This window comes from Lutra lutra, chromosome 14, assembly GCF_902655055.1.
Source record: "Lutra lutra chromosome 14, mLutLut1.2, whole genome shotgun sequence".
NCBI classification, from domain to species: domain Eukaryota; kingdom Metazoa; phylum Chordata; class Mammalia; order Carnivora; family Mustelidae; genus Lutra; species Lutra lutra.
The window spans coordinates 40,367,245-40,390,333 of NC_062291.1; the positions used below are offsets into that span (position 1 = coordinate 40,367,245).

The 23,089-nt window shown below is 57.3% G+C and overlaps 1 protein-coding gene across 6 annotated transcripts in view; it reads left to right on the forward strand.

Moving 5' to 3' along the window:
- The window catches only part of ZMIZ1 (zinc finger MIZ-type containing 1), a 233,075-nt gene that overhangs the window by 97,478 nt on the left and 112,508 nt on the right, over positions 1 to 23,089 (forward strand). The window contains exon 1 of one of the 6 annotated variants that reach the window (XM_047701395.1): positions 11,890 to 11,895. The exons of the other annotated variants lie outside the window; for them this stretch is intronic. Within the exon in view, the coding sequence (XP_047557351.1) occupies positions 11,893 to 11,895 (3 nt within the window). The 5' untranslated portion in view covers positions 11,890 to 11,892. Of the gene's footprint in view, positions 1 to 11,889; positions 11,896 to 23,089 lie in introns of those variants that run through there. 6 annotated transcript variants of the gene reach the window in all.

The following is a 23,089-nucleotide window of genomic DNA, read 5'->3' on the forward strand; positions in this document are numbered from 1 at the left end:
TGCAGTGGCCGACGCAGCCGTGGGTGAGGCCAGCTGGGATCAGGGCCCAGAGCCCTTCCTAGTATCAGCTCACAACCAGGGGGCTCGGCTTCAGGGCTGCCCCTGGGAGGGGAAGGGAAAGGCCACGACAAAATACGTGGCACGGTGTGAGTGAGGACAGAGGGCAGGCCAGTCCCCAGCACCCAGTTGTTGGCCACACATAGGTGAGTGGGAGCAGTGGCATGTGATGTGGCCTGGTGGCTCACGCTGGCTTTGACGGGCAGCGAGGGGCCAGCAGAGACATCAACCTATAGAACGACATAGTACATGTCACTTCTCTGTCACTGAAATGCAGCATGTCAGAGTCCAGGGACGGAAGGTGGTCAGATCGTGGCTCTGCTCCCCTGGGCACTGGCAGGGAAGGAGTGCCCATGTTGGGGAGCCCTGCTGTCGCTGAGATGTCCTTCTGCACATCTGGGCTTGGAAATGCAAGCCCAGTGGGTGCGGGGATTGGAAGAGGTCAACAAGTTCCTTCAGAAATGGGGCTGGGACGGAGTGAGGTATGTGGAGGACACACACACACACACACGGCAGCTGCTAAATGTGACATTCCAGAGACACACGGCACAGGAGCAGCCAGGGACGCCAAGGAGCCAACAGAAAGCCCTCCTCTACATAGGGAAAACTGAGGCCCAGGGACAGGAAGGGGCTTGTTCAAAGGACCCAGGTCATCAGAGGTGAGCACGGACACGTCCTTGCCCTCCTGCCCTCCGTGGTTGGCAGGGGAGTCGCCACCTCCCACTCTACCCTTCCTCCCCCGGCCTCTCTCTGAGCACGAGCTGGAGGCAAGGCCGAAAGGGACCAGAGTTAGCGTGCCTCACCCAGGGCACCTCTCTAGCCTTGGAGGGTACAGAGCAAGGGGATTCCTCACAGGACACAGTGGGGTCGCTCAGGGCTCTGTTCTCGCTTCCCAGACATCAGCCTTGTGGCACCTGGACAGGAAAGGGGGGCACCCGTGGCAGCCAGTGTTCTCAGAAGAGTCGGCCAGGGCTTGGAGCTCATGCATGTGCAGCAAAAGCTGTGTGTGTCTGCCCCGTGGCTGCCTCCACACCCCCTTGCTGGCCCTGGCTCCCTGTCCTCCCCATGTGGCCCTCCCTGTCACACTCCTCCTTCCACCCTCTGAGGCTCTTTCATGCACTCATTTCTGTCTCTCTCCTTTCGTGGCTCTCTTGTGTGCGTTCTGCCCAGGGCAGCGGCTTTGTACAACTCCAGGGGGCACCCTCCCGCGGAGGTTCTCTGTGGGCCTCTTCCTCACTCTCTCAGTGCTCGATTGTCTCTTGGCACCTCCCTAACGTGCGTGCGCCCTCTTTCTCCCTGGGCCCCTTGCTGTTTTTTTCTCGGTCTCTTATTTTCTTCTCTGGGTGTGTACCTGCACGTGTGTGTGCCTATATGTGTGTGTTGCCCCCCACCCCAGCTGTGTGTGCACACACGGGGTCCGCCCTTCTGTGGGCCGGGGGCAGGCTCCTCCCCGATCCTGAAGTCCCCAGGAGGGCACCCTGGAGCTCGTGCCCTGAGCACCCACCCCCTTGGCAACTCCACGGTGGTCCGTGCCGAGAAGGTTCTGTGTCTGTGTCTATGGTCAGCCTCCCTGGCCCAGCTCGCAGGACTCCTGGGAGCCAGTGCGAGCCTGGCTGTCACTCGCCTGGAAAGTGGCTCCCGTTTGGGAACAGGAATGCCCTGGATGGGAAGAAGAAGGGAGAGGAAAGTTGGTGGAAAAAACAAACAAGCAGAGGATTATGATCCCTGAAAATGTGCCCTTTGTCTAAGGCTGGAATGTGCCCAGCCAGGGAGCAGCGGGGCATGGGGAGGGCTCTGTGCAGAAGGGGCGGGGGGGTGCCCACGATGGAGAGCTGGGATGGGGTGCTGCTCGGTGCCATGGGCCCTGGGGGCCAGGATGTGTCTCCTCCTCCCTAGAAACATCATAAATACGTGGCTAGAGAGAAGAGCTTTCGGGTCTCTCCAAAGCCACTGTGTGACCGAGGCCCCTGCTGGGGCACCATCCCCCATCGGTCATTCAGCAGACATTTATTTAGCACCACCTGTATACCTGCACTCTTCTGAGTGTTTGGGAAACATCAGTGAGTAGGAGACCAGGTCCCTGTCCTCACGAAAGTGACCTTCTAGCAGGGGGGAGAAAGAGCATGGATGTTTCGAGCCCCAGGGCCTTCGTGACAGTTCCCCTGCCCATTTGTGAAGCAGGCAGCAGGCTGTGGTCTGCGAGGGCCTCCTATGGGCCCCGGGCACGGCCTCCTCCCCGCCAGCACAGCCCAGGGCTTTCAGTGACCCCCGGGCTGAATGCAGAGCCCGGCTGCAGGCAGCGCTCAGTTTACCAGGAATTTCCAGAAGCACCTGGAGAGGGGAGGGGGCCCCCAGGACCTGTGTGGTTGGAGGCTTTCAGTCAGCTGGGGGCTAAAGCAGCTTCAGAGAGCAAGGAGTAGCGCGCTGAGAGCGGCCTGGGAAGGGGCGGGGCGGGGAGCTCTGCAGGGCTGCATGAGGCTCCCAGCTCCGTGGTTTCCCCCTGCCTGACCTAGAGAGGCTCCCAAGCCCCGCTCTGCCTCAGTGTCCTCATCTGTCAGATATAAAGGTCAGATCGCTCACCCAGGCTTGTTCTGAGCTGAGCTGTGATCATGGTGCCTAGCTTCTAGGCCCCTAGTGGAAGTCCCCTGGTCAGGACCATCCTGGGGGGACAGGCTCACTTTGCCAGGGGACTCGGTCGGGAATCTGCCAGTCTGGTTAGAGGAGTTAGAGGTCATTCTTTCCGCACCAGTCATCTGGTGGCATTGGGAAGCCTCTTCTGTCTGTGGGCCTCAGTTTCCCCATCTGTCCGCCAAGGGAGTAGGGCTTGCTGACGTGGGAGCCAGGGAGCCAGGGCTGTGGTTCACAGAGAGTCCCTGGGTGCGTTGGGAACTAACAAAACTATATCAACTATGGGGCATCTGTGGCCAGAGCTGTTCCGAGTCAGGCCCCTTGGGAATCCCATGGGGTCCCACTGGGACCCTGGAGCTCCCCTGGGCCTGCCAGGGGCTCCCAACTGCAGCAAGGCCTGGAATTTCTCTCCTCACACGGCCAGCCGGCTGGCGGAGCGCGGGCTGCTCACGGCGCCTGGCAGGGACCCGTAAATTGAAAACATGGTGTTTCCTGTCAGAGGCCAGCGCGGGGCTGGACTCGGTGTGGCCTTGGAAAGCTGGCCTCGCTCTCAGGAAGCCCTGCTCCCCGCAGCACTGCCACAAAAACAGTGGAAAAGTGAAACCTTTTCAAGTCTGTGTTTCCACTGTAAACAAGGGATGAAAGCTGGCCCCTCGCCTCCTGGCGTGGCTCAGCCGGTTTCCCCGCCCTGCACCAGCCTGCCCAGTCTTCGGAAGCACCTCAGCTGCCCCCTCTGCCCCAGACAGCACCCCTCGGGTCAGAGAAGCCCCATGTGCCTCATCAGGAGGGCTTCCAGCTTTAGATCAAACGTCTGTCCTCAGTACCCATCTCCTGAGGTGAGGTGGACGAGGGGAAGACACGAGAGCACAGAGAGGGACAGGACTCACCCAAAGTCACACAGCAAAGTGAGGGCAGCCCCGGTCCTCTCTTTCCTGCCCAAGGTGGCTTTCCAGGGCCCATAGGCCATGGAGGGAGGCTCTGGTGGCTGGGCGTGTGTGTCTGTGCCCAGCTGCTTCCTCCCGCATTGAGGCCTCCTTTGACTTTGTCCTGCAGATGGAGAGTTTTGCATGAGTAGCATTTAGTAGAGGTGACTTATCTCAACTCTCAGAATGTCCTTTTCTCCTTATTGTAAAAGTAATGCACACTTGTTATGGAACCTTCTGGAAGTCACATAAAAGTTGAAAGAGGAAAAATAAAAACTGTCCATAATCGTCCCAACCACTGGTCCTCCTGATCAACTTTCTGGTCACTTTATAATTTTCCTTCTCTTTAGGGTTTAGGTCATGAACGGGTTTCAGGGTGATTCAGTGTTCCTAGAAAACATGATTCTTCCTGGTCCCCTGGGAGGGGCCGAGAAGTATCACTCCCTTCACAGGTCTCTTTGAGCCCTGGCCTGGATGTGATGTGGTATCGGCGGGGGCACAGTGGGGAGAGGCCCCAACCCTGGAGTTCATGATGAAGGTGCCCTGGCCCAGACCCTGGGCTGGGGAACCCAAGCGGTTCTGATTTGCCACGTGACCATGGGCCTGTCTGACCTGACTTCCTATCTGTGAAATGGGTGCATGGGCTCCACCAAGTCCTTATGGATAGTCAGCCTACCATCGAGGCCCTGCTTGCCAGCAACCTGCAGGCAGAGAGGCGTTCTTCGTAGGCCAACGCTGAGTGCCTTCTATATGCAGATGTTGGCACAACGGCTTGACAGGAAACCCCTGTTTCCAGCCCTGTTCTCCCCACAGTTGTGCCTCCCACTCTCCTGCCCCTTCTAACTCTCAAGATCCCCAGGCCCTCCTCCTTGCCAACCCCTCACCAGGTGGGGGCTGGAGCCCAGCTGGGGTCCCAGGAGGAGCCATCTCCGGCCCCCTCCATCCGCCAACGTCCTTGGTGGCCCTTAGACAGCTTTATGGAGGACGGATGGAGGCTGTCTCCCTCCTGGCAGGTTTATTTCTTCATTTTTCAAGCCTTGCTCTGATTTTTCCATGTTGGCTTCCCTGGTCCCCCCAATCCTCCCCTCTACATGCTTCCCCTCCCTCCCCCTCCAATCTGTCAGCCCAGCCAGGAGAGAGGGCCACTGGCCTCCAAGGTGATTGAATTATTGGTGGGGGGGAGACAGGCCAGGGTTTTCTGCGTGAGTGCTTTTGGCTTCCTGCCCTTGGAGAGGGGCTGGAGGAGGGGTGCGTCTGGCGGCGACTGTGGGCCGTGGGTTTCCCAGACAGCCCTGCTCTCTCCCATCTGGGCCCAGATAAGTGCTGCCGCTGGCCGAAGGCCACTGCCCCTGTGCCTGGCCCAGCCCAGCCCTGGCCTGCTCAGGTCAGTTTCACCTCCGACTGGGTGGGCGGGTCTCCATCCAGGCGAAGAGAGGAAAGAGAGGTGTGAGGACAGCCTCCAGCACTGATGCCCTCAGGAGGATCTCAGACATGTCTGCTATCTGTGCTGCAGGCCCAGGACCCCGGAGGAGGACGAGGAGGAGGTTGAAACCTAGAAAGCCTACTGTATGCGCCAGGCACGTTCCCATACATGACTTCACGGCAACCTCCCCTCTCGATAGTAGTTGCTCAAAGATAGGCAGTGACAGGTGTGAGCTCCTGGCCTTGTTTTTACAGCTGAGAAATGCGCCTGATAGGAACTCCTCCCGCTGACCTACAGACTCCTAGACGACCAGGAGCTCTTTCTGGGCCTTTCAGGTTCTCTAGAGAAAGCTGAAGGCTAGACGCTTAAAAGGTACCCAATCAATGCTTGGTAAATGTCCTTCTGCTGAAGCCAGACCAGAGAGGTAAAGTCACTCACCCGAGGTCACACAGCTAGAAATGGAGCCTCGCATTGCCTGTCTCCAGCCCACCTCTCCTGGGCTAGGTGTGAGCAGGGAAGGCAGCCATTCTAGCTGGCACTATCCGACCCACATGGCTGCTAGGGTGGGTTGGGAGCTTGGTGGCTCCAGGTCCCACTCCCTTCCCACTGGTGTCCGTTCCACGGCTGGTGAGTCCACACACACGCGCTCTCTCTCCAAGCTGCCTTCCCCCGGAAGGAGGGGCTGAGAGGAGAAAGCCCCCTCCCCCGCTTGGCTCCGCACTCCGCTCATGGAAATGAAAAACACATTGGCTTCATTATCCCCGGACTGAATGAGCAGGGTTGCCATGGTGACAGCCATCTCAGGACCGCGAAGGGGCAGGGAAGGGGCTGGTGAGGCCATGGCAAGTGGGGACCAGGCAGCAGGTGAGCAGGCATACCAGGCAGGCAGGTGCTAGGAGCAACTGCCCCTCAAGCCCCCCCGCCCCTGTGCCAGGCCTGGGGTTCTAGATCCCCACCCTCGGGCCGAGAGAAGCAGTCAGGGCCCATCCTCCACTGACTGGCCCCTGGGCAACCTGTACTCCGGTCTGGCCCTCTGCCCCTTCCTGGAGGATGGCTGGCGCTGAAGGTGGGCCTCATGCCTCACACCATCCCAGAGGTCAAGAAATGAGGGAAAAGATGGGAGGTGGGGGGGCCAGATGAAGGCAAGAAGCCCACTCCCCCCAACGACCTGTCCTGGGGCTCCACAGGCCTCTCCAGGGGCCAGGACAGAGGAAACTCATGAGGTTGCTGGGCTGGGCACACCCCCACACTGCTGTGTGACTGGGCTCATCCCTGTGTCCCGGTCCTCAAGCAGAACCCCCTAACAAGAGGTGGGGTTTTCAAATATACAACAGGAAAATAGGTGTGATGGGGATTGTGGGAAAGCCCCAGGAAGGTACCATTGCCGCCCGGCCTGAGCTAGGTGGTCCCCATGATCCTGACCCTGGCCAGAGCCAGGAACCCTGCTCCCCATAGGCGTCCATTTCTTCCCTGGGACATCTCCCCAGGGCTTGAGTCAGAGCAGCACCCCTAGGCAGACCCTGGCTCTATCATCCCTGTGCTCAGGCTGGTCCAAAGGAGACTAATGGCACCCCCTTTCTCCTCGAGCCTCCCTGGCGATCTGGGAGCCCAAGCTGGCCCTCTGGAGTGGCCCCAAGTAGACATTGCAGCCTGTCTTAGAGCAGATCGTCTCAGCCGGTCCCTCCTGGTGACCCAGGGGCAATGGCCAAAGGCTCCTGCTCAGGAGTATTGAGTGCTCACAGAGAACTTTCCTTTCCAGCAACCCCAGTCAGAGGAATCCCACAATAACTCCAATTCCAATTTTACCCTTGCCCCTATGCCCAGCTTCAGACCGAGCCTCAGCGCCCGTCTTCTGGTCCAGCCCGCCTAGGCACATTTCCAGCTGTACTTAGTTCTGCTTCTGTTCGAGTTGTTCTGTCCACCTGAACCACCTTCCCTCGCAGTCTGCACATCACCAGATCTGGCCTCCTGCTTCCTATTTTAGAAGAGGAAACCCATGCTGAGAGAGGACACATGACTTGTCCAAGGCCATGGAGAGTCAAGACAGTGTGGCCTTGGGAGGAGGAGGACAGATGTCTCTTTCCCAAGAGACAGAATCTTCGGTTCCCCAGTGAGATGGGTCGGGGGATCCACATGGCCCTAGACTGAGAGCCTGGCAACTGTAGGGGCTGGGGACGGGCTCCCCACCAGAGCAGTTTTGGAGGGGAGGCTGAGAGCGCCAAGATCTTAGCTCCTTGACAGCTGTTCTTGGTGGAGAGGGGCCCAGAGGGAGAGCTCAGGGGCCGACCCCAGCCTTGCTGACCAGGCCTTAGTAAGCGGACACAGTCGTGGGGCCCCTCCCACCAGTGGGCTGTGTGCCTCCGAGGAGACAGGTGGTAAGCAGCCGCACTCGGCAGATGTGGTTGGGGTGTCCATGGTACTGTTATCGCCTTGCCTTCTTGCCAAGTGGAGGTTGGTGCCGAGGGGAAGGCAGCGCAGGCAGGAGAAACCCCAGCAACCCCACCAGGGCAGAGGAAATCCTGGGGTTCCCAATCGGCCATCTGACACTCAGCTGCATCCAGATCCCAGGGGCTCATTCTAAAATGCTGATTCCCCAGCCCACATAGGGAGGCTGGGACAGAGCCCAGGAACCAATGCTTTTGCAGCTTCCCAAGCCCCAAACCCTGAGCGGTGCTTGCCTTGCTGCCTCCAGGGGCCTAGCCAATTTGCCTCAGGGTCTCAGGCCCCATCCCTTGAGCCTCTCTGCAGAGGTCCCCTCCCTGTGCTTCTGGTCCCAGGGTCATGTCCGCTTGCTGACATGCGGTACAGAGGGCGGGCCTGAAGCCAACCCTGGGGCCTTGTGCCTAGCCCTTCCCCCTCTTCCCTCTCATCCATCGTCCACCCACCCCAAAGCCCACAGTCCCCATGGCATTTGTCCCCCACCATTGACCTCCTCTGACTCCGCGGCTGCGTGGCCCAGTCCTGCCTCCCAGATACCACCACGGCTACCGCCCAGCTCCCCTGCCCATCAGCTGAGGGCAGCCACTGGGCAAAGCTGTCATTTTCCCTGCCAGGAATTATAGGTTTAGTACTAAGGGAGTCTGAACTGGAGGAGGAGGAGCTGGGCCTCTCACCCCGATGCCAACCCCAAGAGACACCTCACGGAGAGGGTGGCCTGGTGTGGAGTGCTTTTGGGGCTGGATGGGGATTCCTATAGCCCCATGTCACCCCAGCTCTGGGCGTGCACGTGTGTGTGCATGTGTACGTGTGCGTGTGTGTGCATGTGCATGCATGTGAGTAAGTGTATATGCATCTGCATGTGTGTGCATGTGCACGTGTGTGTGCATAGTCTCCTAAGACACATGGATTCTCATACTCATTGAATTTAATCCTCCCAAGTATCATATAAGCAAACCAAACCCATCTTCCAGCTAGAAAAGACACAGCTCAGGGCAGTGGACAAGCCTGGATCGCACAGGAAACTAGAGCAAAGTCAAGATTAGGCCCACCCTGGCCCTCGGCTGCCCCCCTGTCCTCCCCCCCACAGGACAGCTTCTCCTTGCCCTGCACCGCTCATCCTCCCACCCTTGGGGATGGAGCTGCAGAAGTGACTGGGCCATCACAGACCTCCACAAAGGGCCCAAGTGTTGGGTCCCAGGGTCCAGTGGCGTGGGCCAAGCCACTGTGCTGGCTGCTGGGGAAGGCTCTGAGGGGCAAGGTGGAAGAAAGAGGGAGGGCATGTGTCCCTCTTCTGCTCGGCCATCACAGTGCCCCCCGGAGCCGGGTCTGGAGTATGGCTGCCCTGGGTTAGGGTGTGCGGAAGCTGGAAGCATCTTCCCGATGGTTCACCCACCCATCGGGTGACCCCAGCCAGAGCCAAACTTGGGCGCCCCATTATCCACTCTGGAGAGAACTGGAGTGAGTGTCTGTGTGTCAGGAATGGGGCCCAGGGGCCCGTAATGGGTTTGAAGATTGGAGGGAACACAGTGGAGCTCTGGAATCAGGTTGCCTGTGCTGGGGTCCAAGCCCAAGTCGCATAACATCTATGAGCCTTGAGACAAACCAAAAGCACTTAGTGCAGAATGATGGGGTAAACAGTGCATGTTTGATAAGTGTCAGCTAGGGTCCCCCTTCTCGGTTCTGCGGGTGCTAACGGGCCCTGCTTCTCACCACTTGACCAGTGAGGACTGTAGTGTGAGAGCTAGCATGCAGTGGGACCCGCAGGGAGGGACCACTTGTCCCTTCTGGGGCTTCCTCAGGCCCGGGATGGCTCAGGAGCCAGCATTTCTGATGAGCAGGACTGGGCCACAAGGTCGGCAGCCACTCCCTCGGCTGAGCTGGCCCTCCCAACAGGGCCCATTTCAGGAGCAGGGAGCATGAGGGAGCCAAGGCTGGGGGAAGGCCTGCCTGTTCTTGGGAATTCACGGCATGTCTGCCTGTCACAAGTACCTCGATAGGGAAGATTTGTGGGTGAGATTTGCAATTCTGTTTTCTCTGAGGGTTATAAATCAGCTGCGTGCACACCCGGCTACAGCGTGGGCCTGAGGCACACACACGCGCACACTCACACATGCACGCAGAAATGCAGTCCAGCTCCTGCCTGCCATTCCCTAGGATGGGAGAAGGAGCTCTCCAGGGAGCTGAGCTCTAGGAAGGGAAAATCACAGGTGTCCAATTACCGCCTAGCCTTATTTCCCAATCCCTGGGACATCCTGCCTCCCAGAATCATCCAGAATCAGGCACTCAAGACTGGGAGGCAGGATGTCCCAGTGGTTAGAGAAATAGCACATCACGTGGGTTACTAGTGTGAGCTCAAGAGTCTGCCTGGTTGGGTCCAGACCTTGCCCCTATGCCTTACTAGCCATGTTGCTTACAGGGCTCTGTGCCTCAGTTTCCACATCGGTGAAATGGAATGAATTATAGCATGTACTTTATGGGATGGCTGAGGAATAAAATAAGTTAATATGTGTAGAATGCTTTAAATACAACAGCACATCGCATGAGCTCCGGCGGGCCTGGCTACTCATCACCATCTTTATCGTCATTAGTTAAGAGATATCTGTATTTTGGCATCAGACTCGGCTTTCAATCCCTGCTGTGTGAACATAGGCATGCTACTGAGCTCCCAGTCCCTCATCTACGAAAGGGATCATGACGCTCTATCTACTTCATGGGGCTTTTCTGGGCATAAGGGAGATGGAACTTAGGAAGGACATGATATCGGGCCCTCAGGCCACGTCTGCCCCCTGGTTCAGAGCCTCCAGGTGGCTCTCCTCCTCGGCCTGTCTTCCTGGGAAATGTGTAGAGGCCGGGGGAGGCTGAGGGAAGGGGAGCGAGGGGCTGAGTTCTGGAACCTCTGTCTCCTTTCTGCCAACAGGGGAGTCAGTCTCCAGCCGGGGCCACTCTCCTGTCCCTGCCCCAGGCATAAGAACAGGCTCGGGGGGCTGGCAGGTGTGGCTACCAGCTCTGCTAATCTCTTAGTGGGTGGCCTTGGGCAGGTCACTTGACCCCTCAGTCTCCTCCAGGAGGAGTAGCTGTGTCTGCTTCGCCGGACAAGTAGAGGACAGGTTAAATGAGATGATGTGTGTGGAGCATTTAGCACAAGCCCTGGCAGCCGGCTAAGTGCTCTACTACAATGGCAGGGCCCCTGTCCACCTCTTCTCCTTCCTCCCACCGGCCCACCACTCCCACCCACATGTGGTGCACCGACGGTGTCTTCTCTGGCCAGGTGTTTAAATGGTCCTTTCTGGGAAGATGGGCCCCCAAATGCAGGAGGTACTGAGGACCCCCTTGAGGGGCCCTAGGTAGAAGGAGATGAGCTCAGAAATGTGGACCTGCTCTCTTCCAATACAGTTCCCCCATGCCAGCCGCACAAGGCCAAAGCGTGCCTGACAGGAGGCTCGGCCTTGCTGGGCCCTTGGCCGTCCATCCACCCCAGAGCCGTCACTGCTCCCTCGGGGTCCTCAGGTGCTGTCACATACAGGCTCGTATCCAAGCTGTTTCTGGCATTTTTACAAGCTCCATCCTAAAGCCCTAGGAAGCGGTGATCTGAGGATGAGTAGCTGTGTGCACAGGGTAGGGGACGAGAAGGGGACGGGGGTCCACTGTTTGCCCCTCCCCCCCCCAGCTCGTGGCCCAGGAGAGCAGGACGGTAAGGCCTTGGCCGTGGATAATTGTTGGGAGCATCCCAGGCCAAGCCTTCGTCTCCTGGCAGAACTTTGGAGGCTGGACTTCTCTGTTGCCAGGGAAACCAGTGTGTTCCCTGGAAAAGGAAACCACAGTGCTTTGGCTGTTAAGAACCCCCTCTCCCCCCTCCCAAAAATAAGTTCCCTCCAAAACTGATTCCCCAGAAACTATTGAGTCGGCGGCGTCCCACCTCCTCCCCGAGCCTGCTGAAATGATAGAAAATGAAATCTGCCCCTGACCTTGTGCTTTTCACCTCTTTTTTAAACATTCCACTGTAGCACAAGGCCATGTTTTGTTTTTTCTTATTTATCTTCCTCCCATGCCAGCTGGGGCTCAGAGTCCTTCTCTCCTCTTGTTGACTGGAGCCAGAAGGGGAAGGACTTCCACATTTTTTTTTGTTCAGCTGTCAGCAGAAATAAAACAAGCAGGTTTATATTTGGAACGCAGAGGGTCTCAGCCACCAGATTGCTATGTCCGGGATAGGTCACAGCCTTCGTGTCCCCTCACGGCTGGAAATTTGATCTGCAGATTTGGGGTGGAGGGGGGTGTGGTTTGCAGCCGGCCTGGCTTTCCTCACATTGACTTTTAAATGGCATTGGAGGGTCATAGGTGGTTCCTCAGCGCTGACAGCTTGGGGCCCAGGGGCCCAGGCCAAGATGGTTCTTCTTAGAAAAGAGTCCTCTGGGAGGACCTAGAATGGTCAGGCTTTGGCAAGGTCTGGAGAGCCCGCATTTCCCTCCCATCCATCTTCCGACCCTGTGCAGGGAGGCAGGGGGCCCTCACCCAGCTGCACCAGCAAGGCACCTGGGTCTCTGAGAGTCTCAAGATTATCTAAGGAGTGGGGTCTGGACTCCCGGCCAGACCACAGTGACCCTGTGCGTCATCTTAGTAGGAGACAAAGCCAACACAGGAAAGGAGGGAAAGAGAAAGGTGGCCAGTGTTCACTTTCAAGAGCCCCGAATGCTTTGGGGGATACGGTAGAGAAGGGAAAGGATGTGAGAGGACCTTGCTCCAAATCCCAGACACCCCCCTGCCCCTCTTGGGCCTGGGTCTCCCCCTCTGAACAACTGCCTCAGACCCGCCTCCTCCCAACGCCCACTCGGGCCTGCCCCCCACCCCGTCCCCGCTCTCAGGGCCTCTTTGTTTTAGTGATCTGAGCAGTTAATTTTCCTCCTAGAAGTGACTCTCTGTTCCGTAAGTAATTTTAAACAAATTCTGTTCCTGCCCGTGCGCTTCCGTGGGGTGGGAGAGAACAGCGGGAGCCGGCCGGGTTTTCCACCGTCCTCTCCTTGACCACAGAGGGTCTGCAGGCAGGACTTGGTGGGCAGGGGCCTCTAGAGCCCCGGGCAACGAGGGCACAGCACTGTGTCCCCGAGATCAGCATCAAGGGACCCAAGACCCAGCCCCGGGTCAAGCATTTGGGTCCTGAGGAGCCATTTTGATGTGTCCTGTCCTCTTCGGCCCCACGCTGGATTTTCAACAGGTCTTTCTTGGTGACTCCTGAAACCCTCTGTCAGATCTCGCTATTAGCATGAGGCTCTAAGAGTGTAGAGTAAACTAATGAATTACAGCATGATTACCCAGCACGTAATTAACTTTGTAATTAATATGCAACTGGCACTTAAGCTAAAACACTGCTTATAGAGATGTACGGTGATAGTAAATCACAGGTCAGAAATAGCACTTTGGAATTTTCAAAAGAATGAGCGTAAGCAGGGAATCACTTAAGGCAGCAGGGCAAGTTAATTAAAAAGCAGATGAATTATGAGCGTCCTGCTTCATCTCAGTACCCTGTCCCTTAAAAAGGACCCGGATGCCACCCTTCCAGACTGGCTAGGGTCTGGTCGGAAAGAGACCGCCAAGCATGCAGTTGTTTTTCCAAAATAAGACAGGCCTTCCTGGCCCCTTCCTAGGAACCAGACCCCCACCACCACCTTAGCCCTCTGCCCAGTCCCACTGCCCTTGCTGGGAGCCACACCCCTGGCCCTTGGGATCTGGCTCTATCTCTCCTCCTCCAGAGAGTTTGTGGGAATGCCCCCAGCCCAGCCCTGAGTCTTCCCCAGGCCGGCCCCCCATAGTGGGTACTCCCAGGAGGTAGATTGGTATAGCTCATGGGCCTTTGCCTGGATTCTGAGTTTCTAGAATGCAGAGATGTCATCTCACTTTTTTTTTTTTTTAATCCTTTCTTCCCTCAACCTCCTGCCAGAGCATTAAAGCTAGAGAATGCCTTAGAAACAATCTCACCCACCCCCTTTCACCAAGGCCAGACAGTCCAAGGGCTGAATGTTGTGGTCACACAGTGTGGCATTGGGCCCATGCCTGGCGGGAATCCCTCCCCTGTCCTCTGTTCTAGCTCTGCATCAGGCTGGGGAGGCCTTTGAAGTATATCAAACCCAGGTTCCCATCCCAGGAATTCCACTGTCCTGCTGTATGACTTTAGGCACGTTACATAACCTCTCCGGGCCTCCGTTTCCCCATCTGTGAAGTCTGAGCAATGATGCCCAACTGCTTGGGTCAGTGTGAGGATTAAGTGAAGTAATGTGTGTGAAAGGCCAGGTGCAAGGGGTTTAGGGGTGCTTGGTGACATCTCCATCAGCCCCATCCTTCAGGGGCTGAGAAAACAGGCCCAGAGAGGCCGACTGTGTGTCCGAGGCACTTCATGTGCACTGGCATGCTTGGGACCCCCCCGGGCCAGGAGCCCCCTGAGAACAGACCTCTTGCCCGCCTGGCCCACTTCAGGCTGGGCACAGCTGAGCAAGTTAGCAGAGAACAACACCTGGGGACAACTGACCTGCAGGCCTCTTCCGGGACCACCTGGGGCCGGCCCCTCTGCAAAGCCCCAGGATGGTGCAGAGGGAGCCTGGCTTAGGGGACGGATGCTGGGCTTCGAGGCCTGACAGGTGCAGCTTCAGATCCCAACTCTGCCATTTTGTCAGCGGGGGCAAGTTCCTTCACCGTTTCCCATCACCCTTTTCCCGTCTGTAGATGGCGCTCGTCCCTGTTCTTCGGTCATATCGTTACAATGATAATGCACACGAAACGCCCAGTGTGCTGCCTGACGCACAGCGGATACTTAATTTTGTTCTCATTATTATCCACAACTACCAACAGAGGCTTCCCACCCCCACGGCCTCACAGGTTCTCTGAACTCTGGCCTTCTTGGCCACCTTGGCCTATGTCCTCCCTTGGCAGTTCTTAGCTTGGGTGGGGCAGGGGAGGAGCCCGTCTCTGCCTCAGACAGCTCATGTGACCTTCCACTCTGGCCTGGGCAGCTCTCCCCACCCGGGCCAGCCCCCGCCACCCCCCGCCCGGGGCAGGCTCCAGGTTGGCTGGGTGTATCCCGTTGGCCGTGACACCGGATTCAGAATCCAGGGCCCCAGTCCTCAGGGGCGGTGGCTTTCATATCTTGCCACAGGTGCCCTGTGGCTTCTCTTCCCACAGACACTTCAGCTTCTGGTCCCCCTCCCTCAGCCCTCCAGCCCGCCTGTCTTCCTGTCTCTTCCCTTCCTGCTGCCTGGTCTCTACCCTGTAGCCACCCTCCCTTAGGTCAGAATTTCTTAAAGCCAGTTCCTGGGAAATCTAGTTCTATGGAATTTTCAGATGTGTTTAGTGAAAAAAAGTGGTTTGTGATCTAGTAACTTTGGGAAAAACCCAGTTCTTCAAGGCGCTGGCAGGGGAGAGTGCCTTCGTGAACTCCTGGAGAGGGCAGAATACACAGCTTGCCTCCAACTAATCAGACCAGAGACTCCTTTGTTTAGGGAGGATCTCAAGGGCCTGGTTTCTGAGGAACCAACCCCAGGCAGCCTCATCCCCGGTGTGCAGGGCTCCGCCCCTTTTTGCTCAGAATAGGCAGTGTTTTCCCTTTGGCTACCCTTCCTCCATCCGTGACACTGCCCACCTGGACAGACTTCTCATGGGTGTCCAGGCTGCTGTCCTCTCATGGGAGGAACAGAGCTCAGATCACATGTTGTGAAGGGCCAACCTGACCGACCTTCCATCTGGAACTTTCCACGACTTGCCTTTGCCACTTGGACAGAGCCCTTCAGCTCTTCAACCTGGCGTTCTGATGGGTGGACGTAGGGTTACCTCAGCCGCCTGTGTCCTCAGAGGCCCCTTCTTGAGCCCACGGGGTGGTTCCCAGGGTTGCCTGTGTGAGAGGAAGCGGGGTGGGGGAACAGCCCCTCACCACCCCCTCTTCCAGAGCACAGCCCCTTTTGTTGTAAAAACTGAACTTGTGCCTAAAACGTTACTGCAACTAGATTTAAAAACTAGGTTTTTTTTTTTTTGTATAAGCTTTAAAAAAAAAAAAAAAAAGATTTTTAGTGTCTAGGGCGGTGCCATTTATCCCCCCAACCCCCGCCAAGCAAGCACGGGCTCCTCTCTGGCTCTGGTTTCCTCCTGCCTGTGATGGAGACAGACGATAAAGCCCACCTGGGCCTTGTGTAGCGCCAACACTCGTGTGCTCGGGCTTCCTATTCCCCAGCTCAGTGAACTAAGCACGCTCTGTTATTACTGCTTCCGTTTTACAGACCAGGAGCCTGAGGCACACAGAGGATAGCGCTTTGCCCCAGGTCCAGAAGCTAGCAAGCGGCAGAGCCAGAATTTGAACCCAGGCAGCCTGGTGATCTTGACCGCTGAGCTCTACTGCGTGTGTAAGATGAAGGGCTGTGGGGCCAAAGGAGGTCCCAACGCCGGTGCTCTGTGAACTGTTGAGTGCCTTGAATGACCAGCGTGCGTGGCAACACGCAGCTTCAGAACCCCTGGTGTCAATTTTGTCTCTTAGCTGACATTCAGGAAACATGTCTTCAGGTTGCCTGTGGGATGCCTGGTTTGTGCCCGGAAGTTTCCAGGGATGAGAGCCCCCTCCTCCCTGCCCCTCCTCCCTGCCTCCTCCCAGCCCCTGAGTAGCCTCTCATGCAGCAACTCCCTGAGTACAGACCAGATGACAGGCACCAGACCCAGCCAACTCAGTCCCTGCGCTCCGGGCCTTCCAGAGCCAGAGGGCGGGCACCCTTGAAGGGTCAGTGTGCCAGCCTTAACCCAGCTGGGATGCCGAGAATCTCTGCATGAGGCCTGGGGACCTCTCGGTCTTTCTGCAGGGAAGCCATAGGTGCTGGCAGCGGGAGAAGAGCCTCAGCTCCCCCGGCAGGCCCCGGAGTGAGGCATCCATGCCCCAGGGAGCACAGACATGGGGAGGGGCAGAGAGAGAGTTGAGTTCGGGGCAACTAGGGCTCCTGAGGCCTGGATGGGTGTGAGCCCTGGCCCCATCTCTGACCCAGAGTGGGGTCTTCAAGGCTCTGCTTCAATTCCACCCCACCCCTACCCCTGCCATGGGCCTCCAGTTCATCTGTAAATGTTAGGATAGGCCTGAGCAGATGTGAGGATCCCTTCTGGATCTAAGGTAGGAAGACTGTTGGGTTGTTGTTGTTGTTTTTTAAATCATCTACCATGTTTAGTGCAAATAATTATCTGCTTTCTGATTCTTTTGTTTCCATCTCTTTTGTTTCCATCCTTAACTTTTTATTTCTTGAGAAGTTTAAGAAAAAAAAAAATCTGACCATTCATAGCAACTAGCTAAAGGAGAAGGCACAAACAGTAAACACAGAAGCCCAGGCTTGGGAGGAACTACCGTCCTGGGTCAGCAACACTTCCCTGTGTGACTGAATAGAAATTACCCACCCCTTCTGAGCCTTAATTTTCTCATCTGCAAAGTGGTTCACAAGCTGCTGTGACAGCAGCTATGGTATGGGTTACTTGAAACTTGGCTCACCTGAGCGGTCCTTTAGTGGCCTCTCGGCTGAGAAAGAGCCTGGCTCTGACTTCCAGCATAGGGGAAAGAGTACAAAGTCAGATGTTGAGAAGTCTGAGTGCGGATTTCTGCTCATGCCTCGAGGGGGTGGTGACTCCAGGCTAAGCCCTCCCTTGCTGGGCCTCTCTCTGTTCACACCCCTTTCAAAGGTGGGGCTGCCCTGGGGTTGTCTCCTCCTGTGTCGGTGCCAGGTGGGTTGAGAAAGGCTGGGCAGAAGGGTGTGTGGAAATAAATAAAATCTTTAAAAAACAAAAAAGAAGAAGAAGAAGAAGAAGGGTGTGTGGAGGAATGGCTGGCCATGTCTGGGTTCAATGGGAAGAGAATGGTGGCTGATCAGCCGTGCCTGCCGTGGGTATGGGAGGTGGGGGAGACGTCTCACCTGGCCACCCCTGGCTCCATCCCCAACTTTATCCCACCCCCTGTCCTCCAGGGGTCCTCAGAGAACTGTCCCCATGCTTTCCCATCCGAGCCTTCAGAATTGCCGGCAAGAGCCCCGAGACAGAGCCAGGTGAAGGCCACTGCCTGAGCACCACTGTCCTGAGGCAATCCTATGTTCCAGGCCTGGCGTGGGGCAGCACAGGCACGACTCCCTGTCTCTGCACCGTCCTCAGCACTCCTCAGGCACCTTCGTCACACAGTTGGGGCAGTTGGGGCCGGGGAGGAAGCGTCTAGTTGAGGAAGGCTGGCCGCGTCCCCATGGAAAGCATGATGGAGAGTGTAATCGACCAAGGTCCCAGTGCTGTCACTGCTCACCTCTCAGTAGCGGGACCTTGAGCTGGCCGGTGGATCTCCCTGAGCGCCGGTGTTCCCTTCTGTCGTACCGTCCTGATGACTGGAACAGCTAGGAGGTGTGGGATTTGGAGGCACAGGGTGGGGTGAGGCAGAGACTCTAACGTCCGCGCGTGCAAGCAAGCTCGGGACTTGTTCGGGTTCTCCTCCCACTCTGAGGAAGCACACGGCAGAGGCAGCACGGCCCTGGGGATGCGAGAAAACCCAGTGACCTTGTCCAGGATCAAATCGGGCCTTCCTTGGCCGTTCAGGGAAAGAAGCTGTGAGAGCAAGTTCAGTGTGAGGTCATGGAGTTGGGCAGGGCCGGGAGGGGGCAGGCAGGAGGGTCGGGGCGTCATCACATGGCCCGGAGGGATGAGGCACACCCAAGTGCAGCTGGGACCAGGCTGGCACGCTTGTGGGGGCAGTACTGACACATGTTCTCGCAAGGAAGTTATCCCGCCCTCTGGATTGGCATGTGGGTTCCAGAATAGGCTGTCCGACGGCTCTGCAGGGCCAGCCCTCAGGAAGCCCCCACTCTGAATGGCAAGGGTGTGTCGTATTATCCCATTACCCCCCATTGACGGTGGGTGTTCCTCCAGACCAGGGGCAGGTGCTCCGAGATGGGGTCATGGAGAGAAGTGGGCCCACTCTTCCAGGAGCCTCGAGTACCAAGTCAAAGCCTCTGCCCCAGGCGGCCAGGAGGCTGGAGCCTTGTCGTGTCTTGGGCAGGGGGGGCACTCCCTGAGTGGAGGAGGGAGGAACTGGATGGGGAAGGGCTGTTGTCCAAATCAGAATTTCCCTTCAACTCCTCAGCCCCGGGGTGCGGAGAGGGTTGCCCCTTCCGGGTTGACAGTTGAGAACCCCCGGCTCAGGGAGTTAAAGTGGCCTCCGCCAGCCTCTCAGCTGGGAAGGTCTGGCTGTCAGGATTCACCCCCGTTCTGGGGAGCCTCACCCTGTGTGAGGCCTCCTCCCAGGGCAAGGGCCAGCTCCAGCTGCTGGGCCAAGAATGGGGAACAGCTGGTCCTGGTCAGCTGCCTGGCGTTGCCTCTTCCCTCCCTCTCCCTTCCCATCTCCTGTCCCTCTGCCCTTCCCTGACTTCCCTGCGCTAGGACACAGAGTCACTCTCCTCTGACTGGCTTTGCTCCATCCTGCTCTCTTTCTCTGCCACCAAGCAGTGTGCCCAGTGCAGGCCACTGAGGAGTGGAGGAGCCATGTGCTGTGTGGCCGCAGGCCACCCCTGCACCTCTCTGAGCTTCTGCTCCTTTACCTCTGAGACGAGGAGCGTCGTCAGATTAGATCGGTGCTTCTGTAGCCTCCATCACTTTCATTCCATCTACACTATGTTTAAAGTGTTTATTTAACACACTTAGGTCTGCCATTGCTTCCCAATTTCACCTCATCCTAAATAATTATATCCACTGGCTCACCAGTCATCATTGTTCTAGTCCAAACACTTCACTGTGGAAATGCACAAGTTGGGCCCACAGACCACCTAACATCCTCCCTCTTCCACCAAATGTACAGACATCAGCCTTCGGGAAGCTTAGACTGGGTTAATGGGAGGCTCTCCGAGGCCAAAGTTCCTCTGATTGGGGCCCGGTCATTGGATATTCAGCTCTTGCCACACTGCGGGGCACATGTATGCCCAGCGCTGGCCATCCATCCACCTGTCCGTCCGTCCATCCGTCCAATGAGCTTTGCTGAGCACCTGCTGCATACCAGGCCCTGGGCTAGGCTCTGGGAACCTATAACTGGAAAACAGCCCAGCTGATGGGGGAGACAGATACAGAGACATACCCCTGGTCTGGTGTCACCAAGGTGGTGTGTGAGCGGGACACCGGGGGTGCAGGAATGGAAGTGAGTGGCTGTGCCGGAGGAAACCAGCAAGGAGGGTCATGGTTGTCCCAGGCCTTGATAGATGAAGGAGACCAGGAATTCTGGGCTTTGGGACAGAGGCAAAGACACAGGGGTATGATCTTCAGAGCATGGTCCAGGATGCAGGGAGTAACCCCATGCGGAGGACACAGGACAGGGCTGAAGTAGTGAGAGGTGGCGGCCAGGCCAGGGAGGACCTTGGCTGACACCATTATAGGCAAGGTTGGCGGGTCACTTGACATCTGTCCCATGACATCTGTCCGGGCCCATGACATCTGTCCCTCTTGGGAATCTGAATGCTGGTAAAGGGGCTAGACCTCCAGCATCCCCTGGACCTCCAGGCTCTCTCTCCCACCAGGCTGAGCAGTGGGAAGGTCCCAAACTCGCTGGCCCTGGCCATGTCTTGGAACGCAGCCTCTGCTCTGCAGGCTGTAGGTAAGCCCTCCACCTCCCCCACCACCACCTCCACCCTGCTGCCGCCCCTGCTGCCAGCACTGCTCGCCCCGGGGGATCTGAGCTGCAGATGTGCGTGGTGATTGAATCATTTCTGCACACCGCTGCTCACACAGCTCCCCTGGGGACCCTGCCACTTGCCTGTGCAAGCTGTTGGGAGATGTGCATGCTCGAGTGCATCTGTGCCAGCCCTTGAATGTGTGTGTGTTCCTGCACTTGAGTGTGCAAAAAGTGCCTCTGGATGTGAGTGTGCGCACACGTCCACAGATGCCTCTTTCTGGGTACATGCGAGCTGAGTGTACCAGTTAACTTATTGGCCTCAAGCGTGAAAAATAAAAAATAAAACCTCCTGATGTTGGTATAGCTGATGTGGGCCCACCGCCCTAAGGAGCTGCCTCTAGCTCCAGCACCCCACATTTCCGCAGGACGGCTAAGAGCACCCTGCTCCCCGTTTCCAGGGAAGAGCCTGCCAAGGGCCATGATGCTGTCAGGGGGAGCCAGCCAGGTGGGCGCTAGTCCCACTCGACCCTTGTCTCCCTCCGTGCCCCCCTCTCTCCATCTCTGCCCCCACCCCTGTCCTGCTGTGAAGGGCATGGGACCAGGTGGTCCCTGGGATCCTTCTGGTTCTCCACATTCTCGCTCAGAGCAGCCCTCTGCGTGGAAGGGCAGCTTTCTCTAAAAACGGCTTCTGTGCGAGGTTCCACCAAGAGTCGGCTCAGCCTGCTAGGCAATGAGGCATGTGGAACAGGAGCTTGGCCCTTCCAGACTTCCTGGGGCAGAAGACCACACCGACTCAGAGGTCACTAGCAGAGAGCACGTATGTGTGGCGTGAAGCCAAGCTGAGCCTCGGGGGTGAGGAGGCGTGCGTGTGCAAACTTAGGGTTCCCCGGACCAGGGGCTCTCCCTTACAGTTTTCGGGGCTGCCTTGGGACAAGCTTTGCAGTTTCAAGTCCAGCATTCTACACTTGGCTGAGAGAGAGTGTTCCAAAGAGCTGGAGCTCCTGACACAGGAATCCTAAGATGTTGGAGTTTGAAAGGCCTTGTTTTCCACACAGGGAAACTGAGGCCTGGAGAAAGGTATCACAGCACAGTCCCCCCAGACTCCTTAGGCTGCTCCGACCAGGAAGAGGGGTCAGAGGCTAGAGGGGGTCGGGGGCTTGATTGCTTAAACCCACTCCCCATTCAGAGACAGGCAGGCGGCTGGGAAGGGCTGAGGCCCTGGGTGCACCCAGAGCCAGGCTGTCAGCCGTCTCAAGCTGGGAGGGAGCCCGGCCACCGTGGGCACCGGAGCTGCAGCCACGGAGGATTTGTAGCTACTTGTCAAAGGCTTAAAGAAGCCCGAGGTCTGAGGAGGGAAGCAACAGCCAGGCCAAGCAACGCTCCCGCGGCGGAGAGCGACCTCTGCTGGCTGCCGGGCTCGCGCCGCGTCCCTGCACTGCCAACTCGCAGGAGACCCGTGGCCCCGGGAGGGCAGGGGGTGGGCCTTTAAAGTGGATGAGTTTGGACAATTTGGACCGAACAAGAGGACCCCTCTTTGGGCCCAACACAGCCCTTGAGTGGGGACTTCCAGGAAGAAAAACACATGAATGGTTAGAAAGGCAGAGGGTCCGAATCTCAGCTCAACCCCTTCCTGGCCGTGTGACCCTGGGCAAGTTGCTGCCCCTCTGTGAGCCTTTTAGGATTCAGTAAATTAGCAATGCACCGGACCTGGCCTGCTGCCTAAACAAGGCAGGTACGGGACACATGGAAGATTCCAGACTGCCCCACAATGAGCTACCTCTCCTAACTCCTTCAGCCCACCGTTCCCCTCTCCGCGCCCAGCACCCTAGCCTTCCAGGCCTTCACCCTTTTTCTGTGTGGCCTGGAACCGCCAGCCTCATCCATTCCTGCTGTTAATAACCAAAATTTCCCACTGATCTCGGCAGTTTAAGAATGTCACCTCACCTGTGTCTCCATCAGCTGGACGTCTTGTTCTTCTGTAGATTAAGACATATAGGGCATACAGTTGTCCCCGTGATCTGTGATACCTTTCCTTCTTTCCTGCTCGCTTCCTTGCCAGTGTTCCAGGCCCAGACCAGGGGGTACTGAGCAGACAGGAACAGCCTCTGGCTGCCTAGGTGGGTCTGGCCTCCTGATGCCTGCTTAGGGCTTCCCTGGGTGGGCCGAGGGCCCCCTCAGTCTCCAGAAACGATCTGTCAGCCATTCAACAAGCATTTATCAAGGCCCCACTAGGGCTCTGACCCTAGATGAAAATGCTGTGTCCATCCTGGGAAAAGTCTACGTAGAGATAGAGTCTTGTGAGGCCGCCTAATCCCCACTCACCATCCTGCTCTACAAATGGGGAATCCGAGGCCTAGGAAGCCAGAGAAGTTTACTCAAAACCCTCTGTTTGGGGCCCGCAGGTCCTCACTGGAGAAGGAGGGCCCTAAAGAGAGCCCCACAGAGCCGGTTTCCAGCCCTCTGGGTACTTAGCTTCATCAACAGCGCCCCCTTCTGGCCAACTGGGCACCATGGTTTGTCCCTGACTCCAGGAGCCCTGGAGCAGTGAGCTCAGGCTGGGTCTAGACAAGTAAACTCAGGAGAAATTCAGCCCCTGCCTGGGGATCCTCCAGGAGCAGCAAGGGGAGCGACACTCTTCTCCCATGACAACTGCCTACCACATCGGAGCAATCTCCAGTGGCGACCCCCAGCCCCTCCCCCACTAGCGGCACCAAAGTCTGGGTTGTAATGGGAAAGCCCGGATTCTAGAGCTGGCTGCTGCTAAAACCTCTGAGCCTCACTTTCCTCATTTGTAAAATGGGGATATAGTAACAGTGTCTGTCCACGCCCAGTGCCTGGACCAGCGCCTGACTTACAGCAGGAGCTCGACAAACAGTCACCTACTGGGTCACGTGGAGTGAATACTGGCTTGTTAATCTCTCCATGGCTTGTAGATCTGGCAGAGGACCCAGCACTGTATAGATATTAAAAAGTATTTACTGGGTG